Source organism: Eurytemora carolleeae, unplaced genomic scaffold, assembly GCF_000591075.1.
Source record: "Eurytemora carolleeae unplaced genomic scaffold, Eaff_2.0 scaffold969, whole genome shotgun sequence".
Taxonomy (NCBI): domain Eukaryota; kingdom Metazoa; phylum Arthropoda; class Copepoda; order Calanoida; family Temoridae; genus Eurytemora; species Eurytemora carolleeae.
Genome location: NW_019396857.1, coordinates 129,955 through 135,918, shown reverse-complemented (window position 1 = coordinate 135,918; position 5,964 = coordinate 129,955). Strand labels below are relative to the sequence as shown.

General features: G+C 33.1%; 1 protein-coding gene across 1 annotated transcript in view; it reads right to left on the bottom strand.

Annotated features, from left to right (window-relative positions):
- Positions 1-83: 83 nt before the first annotated feature.
- Positions 84-5,964, bottom strand: part of LOC111709450 (uncharacterized) — a gene marked incomplete at its 3' end in the record, with an annotated part of 48,331 nt that continues 42,450 nt past the window's right edge. The window contains exons 8-9 of the mRNA XM_023483114.1: positions 1,017-1,163; positions 84-186 (exon numbers count right to left, since the gene is read on the bottom strand). Of these exons, the coding sequence (XP_023338882.1) occupies positions 84-186; positions 1,017-1,163 (250 nt within the window). The remainder of the gene's footprint in view (positions 187-1,016; positions 1,164-5,964) is intronic.

Here is a 5,964-nt window from a genome sequence, read left to right as displayed (position 1 = left end):
GACAGGTAGACAGGTAGACAGGTAGACAGGTAGACAGGTAGACAGGTAGACAGGTAGACAGGTAGACAGGTAGAAAGATTGACAAAAAGAAATGAAGGAATGAGATGTCCCTGGCTGCTATTGCCCCTGATGTTGGTGTAGAAGGAGAGAGGGTGTTCCCTCCTTTAGCAGGAGTATATCCTCGAACTAAATATACAGGGTTACCCACAAAGGATGAGACGATTTTACGGATACTTTTCTTGTTCAGGGTTTCTTGTAGTGTAGGCCAAAATGGGGATATTTCTGTGCATGGCCATATAGTAAACCATAAAAATACTCAATTGAATACAGAGACCAAAAACCAAGCTTCAAATCGTCATACTTTTAGAGTTTTGGGTCGTCTTTACAGTCTTATCCTTTGTGGGTAACCCTGTTTATAGTATTTAATACTAATTATCTATATAATGGAATTGAGTTTCCGATCCCTTAATATGCGTCCCAGAACTTTTAATTCAAACCGTTAGATCAAATAATTTAGGTTTGAAATACCAAATGGTTGCAAAGATATAAATTTCACTAGAAGGAATCATTTTTCCGCGCACTGTCCAGGTTTGCTTTAATTGTCTTTAATTGTACTGTGCAACCTTCTCTGCTTAATAGTCGGCCTGGTTCTTGAAATGAACCGTAGTTTAGTATTTAAGTGATAAAGGGATTAGAAATTTGAGTTTGTGGAAAAAATTCAATTCATTTATCGTTATAATGTTGCTAATAAAAATGATAATAATAGTGATAATGATAATAATAATAATAATAGTGATAATAATAATAATAATAATAATAATAATATTAATGATAAGGATAATTTTAATGGAAATGGAAAATGGTTTGGCCGGCTTATAGTCAACATATATGTATACGAATGTCTTGCTTTATTACATAGATGATGATAATAATAACAATAATAATAATGAAAATGATTATGATGATAATCTAACAAAATGCCAATAATTCTAGTGATAATAATAATGTATAATTACCTGCATTAGGTGAGCAGGGGGCGGATCTAGAGTTCATATTGAGGTGGGCGTGTACTCTGTGTACCCCTGGATGGGCGTGTCCTCTCTGTACTCCAGGCTGGTGAAAGGGGCGGGGAGGGGCGGGGCAGAATCCTCCTACACGGGCGTCTAAACAAGATACAATTAAAGTGTCATTTTTTACTGAATTTTAATCAAAGACCTTAAAATAAAGGACGCCTAACTATTTAAATAAAAAACAAATGTTAACAGTTTTAGGAATAGTTAGTTTTGGCATTTAATAATTCTTGATCGTCAAAACTTTTTTCTCCCATTTACACTTTTCACACAGTTTTCCAGAAATAAATTTCTTATCCATGATATTTGTCCTACAATACATGATATTTGTCCTACCATACATGATATTTGTCCTACAACTTATGATATTTGTCCTACAATACATGATATTTGTCCTACAATATGATATTTTTCCTACAATTCATGATATTTGTCCTACAATACATGATATTTGTCCTACAATACATGATATTTGTCCTACAATTTATGATATTTTTCCTACAATTCATGATATTTGTCCTACAATACATGATATTTGTCCTACAATACATGATATTGTCCTACAATTTATGATATTTGTCCTACAATACACGATATTTGTCCTACAATACATGATATTTGTCCTACAATACATGATATTTGTCCTACAATACATGATATTTGCCCTACAATTCATGATATTTGTCCTACAATTTATGATATTTGTCCTACAATTCATGATATTTGTCCTACAGTACATGATATTTTCCTACAATTTATGATATTTGTCCTAAAATACATGATATTTGTCCTACAATACATGATATTTGTCCTACAATACATGATATTTGTCCTATAATTTATGACATTTGTCCTACAATACATGATATTTGTCCTAGAATACATGATATTTGTCCTACAATTTATGATATTTGTCCCACAATAAAGAATATTTGTCCTACAATACATGATATTTGTCCCACAATAAATGATATTTGTCCTACAATACATGGTATTTGTCCTACAGCGGTAGGCGATAAAACCAATATAATGAAGACGACATTTTAATTTAAGTTTTTATTGTTAATTACAAGTTGTTAAATTTAAGCTTTTTTGGAATTACAAGTTTACAAGTAATTTAAGAGAAGTTTAACAGCTTCTCTTAGTATCCTTAATTCTGTGTATCCATGTAGTAAATGCCCTACTCCATAAGGGTTTCTCAAACCCGTATCTATCCAGGTGAAACTCAGTTCCACTTTACTGTCAATGTCAAAACCCAGACATGATCTCGTGAACTATCAATGCCAAACTAATGGACACGATCTCGTCAGATATCGATGGCAACACGGACACTAGCTTGTAAACTATCAATGACAAACCAATGGGCATGATCTCCTCAACTCGTTTGTTAAAGCAAGGAAAGATAACTTCTCTCACTGTAATCTAAGTGAAGTATCTTGCTGGCTGCTAGCTAAACCATGAACAGTCCCTCCTAAACTACTAGTAAACCAGGAACAGTCCCTTCTAAACGACCTGTAAACTTGGAACAGTCCCTTCTAAACTACCTGTAAACCTGGAACAGTCCCTTCTAAACTACCTGTAAACCAGGAACAGTCCCTTCTAAACTACCTGTAAACCAGGAACAGTCCCTTTTAAACTACTGACTGATTGTTGAAACGTGCCTAGAAGGTTAAAGTTAAGGTAATAAAGAGGAATATAACCAACGCTATGATATTTCACAACACTTGTTGGGTATATAGAAGATCAAGATATTACAGTACACTAGATGGGTGGAGATCAAGATATTACAGTACACTAGATGGGTAGAAGATCAAGATATTACAGTACACTAGTTGGGTTAAAGATCAAAATATAACAGTACACTAGATGGGTAGAAGATCAAGATATTACAGTACACTAGATGGGTAGAAGATCAAGATATTACATTTCACTAGATGGGTAGAAATTCAATACAGTACACTAGATCAAGATATTACAGTACACTAGATGGTTGGAAGATCAAAATATTACATTTAACTAGATGGGTAGAAGATCAAGATATTACAGTACACTAGATGGGTAGAAGATCATGATATTACATACACTAGTTGGGTAGAAGATCAAGATATTACAGTACACTAGTTGGGTTAAAGGGTAAAGAGCAAGCATCAAAAACAAAAACCACTTTTATGAAAATTTAAAAGATTTTTCTGATCTACAGTGTAACTTGTATTATTTATCTTAATACTAGCACACTTAAATACAAGAAAAGTGTATTTACTTCAAAAAGTAAATGTGAACGTAATTTCGAGTAATCCTCCATTGATAGTGTTATGTTCGATTCACAATGGTATATTTAAAGGGACTGTAAAAGAAAAATGAAAGGGGGTATAGGCTGAAACCTAAGTTACTTAGTAGATGATCGTGTCCTTGCGAGTTCTATCTGATGTTCCTGTCTTGAGTAATTGAAAAAAAGTGTATAAAATAAAAAAAAAATTGGTTTATACCAAATTTTGTATAAAAATAGTAGGTTTAAACAGATCATATTCAATAAATATGCAACCAATTTGAAAACGACGATATCCCAGAGGAGCCTAAGTAACTTAGGTTTGCTTCTATTATTATTATTTGAATTTAATAATTTTTCATTTTGAATAATACTGCACTGCCGTTGGTTACATGATACAGACGTATAAATAAGTATACGTATAATTATGTAATAATAATTATTAATTAAATCTATTCAAAGTAAATAATTATCAAATTCAAATAATAAAAGGAGCAAATAGGAGCAAATAAAGTAAAAATAATATTGAATAAGACTGAACTTGAAAGGGAGTGTTCGGGAAAAATGAAAGGGGGTAAAGGATGATATAGAATTTGATTTATATGGACGCTACGCTCTTGAGTATTAGACGATTTTAACCATTTATTCCTGATAGGTGCAACAGATAAAAGTACAATTAGTAGCGGTCGATATCTTAGTCAATTCGATATCAGCCTCTACCCCATTTTATATTTTCGCGAACACTTCCTTCAGTACTCGTCGGAAAATCTGATTGAGTGTGTGTTGGGTAACAAGATGCAAAGATTCAATTATATACATAAATATACTTGAATGTGTTTCCTTCTTTCAGAAACCTTTAAACCAAAATCTAAACCAGCCAAACGTTCAAAAAAGTGTTTGCAAGATTTAAAGGTTAAGGTCACAGAACAGAGATTAGAATAGAAGGGCATTAATCCTATCCCTTGGTATGAATTTGTTCAGTCCCTTTAAAAAGGAGTTCAAAGTGTACAATTCATGTAAATGTTCACAAATTATACGCAGTATACATCACAATAATACAATATGATCCCTGGACATATCCGTTACAATTTCTTCCTTTTAAAAAGTTATTAAAGTTGCCAGAGAATTAATTTAGAGAAAACGAAATAATTTTCAAGAACTTTGTTTTCTATTAAAAGATGTTCCAGAACCCAATAGGTTATATAGCACACATATGTGAAGTACACCTGCAGTATGCAAACAGTACAACAAAATGGTGGCTTTACACTTTTTCGACATAATTCCACTCTATATTAAACTATTCTCTTTGGTTAAGGTTCAAGTTTTGGTGCAGGATTAGGTTTAAGATTTAGGTTTAGGTTTAGGTTTAGGTTTAGGTTTAGGTTTAGGTTTAGGTTTAGGTTTAGGTTTAGGTTTAGGTTTAGGTTTAAGTTTAGGTTTAGGTTTAGGCTTAGGTTTAGGCATATGTTAAGGTTTAGGTTTAGGTTCAGGTTGAGATTCAGGTTTAGGTTCAAGTTCAGGTTTAGGTTTATGTTCAGGTTTAGGTTCAGGTTTAAGTTTAGGTTTAGGTTTAAGATTTAGGTTTAGGTTTAAGTTTAGGCTTAGAATTAGGTTTAAGATTTAGGTTTAGGGTTAGGTTTAGGTTTATTTTTAGGTTTAGGTTTAGGTTTAGGTTTAGGTTTAGGTTAAGATTTAGGTTTAAGATTTAGGTTTAGGTTTAGGTTTATGTTTAGGTTTAAGTTAAAATTTAGCTCTAGGTTCAGGTTGAGATTCAAGTTTAGATTCAAGTTAAGGATCAGGTTCAGGTTTAGGTTCAGGTTCAGGTTTAGGTTCAGGTTCAGGTTTAGGGTCTGGTTCAGGTTCAGGTTTAGGTTCAGGTTAAGGTTTAGGTTCATGTTCAGGTTCAGGTTTAGGTTCAGGTTCAGGTTCAGGTTCAGGTTTAGGGTCAGGATCAGGTTCAGGTTTAGGTTCAGGTTCAGGTTTAGGTTCAGGTTCAGGTTCAGGTTCAGGTTTAGGTTCAAGTTTAGGTTCAGGTTTAGGTTTATGTTTAGGTTTAAGTTAAAATTTAGCTCTAGGTTCAGGTTGAGATTCAAGTTTAGATTCAAGTTCAGGATCAGGTTCAGGTTTAGGTTCAGGTTCAGGTTTAGGTTCAGGTTCAAGTTTAGATCTTGTAAGATGCGAATGTAAATACCAAGCTGAATCTTTTAATATGACAGGACTTTAATATAGATAACATTAGATGTGATATATGGCATACGAGACAGTGGGGATAGAGATGAGCATGTTCGACTTTTTTCATCTCGTTCGTTCATCGTTAATTTTTTGCCGATTGTTCAAAAATAATGTTTTGTTCGTCCTTAAAATGATCGTTCATTTTCCATCTATTTTGTTCGTTTTCCCTTTTTGTTCGTTCAGTAAAGAAAGCGACAGTTTTTTCAAAGATTTGTTTGAAAAAATCGTTAGTTCCGTAAAACACTATCGTTTAAAAAAGTTTGTTCCAAAAAATTGTTTGTTCAGTAAAAAACGATAGTTTTTTCAAGTTCACAAAAAGTTGCGTTCTATCTCAAAAAATTCGTTCGTTAAAAATAACGATGCCAATCTCTAAGTAGGGAGGGGGGTGGGGTAGGG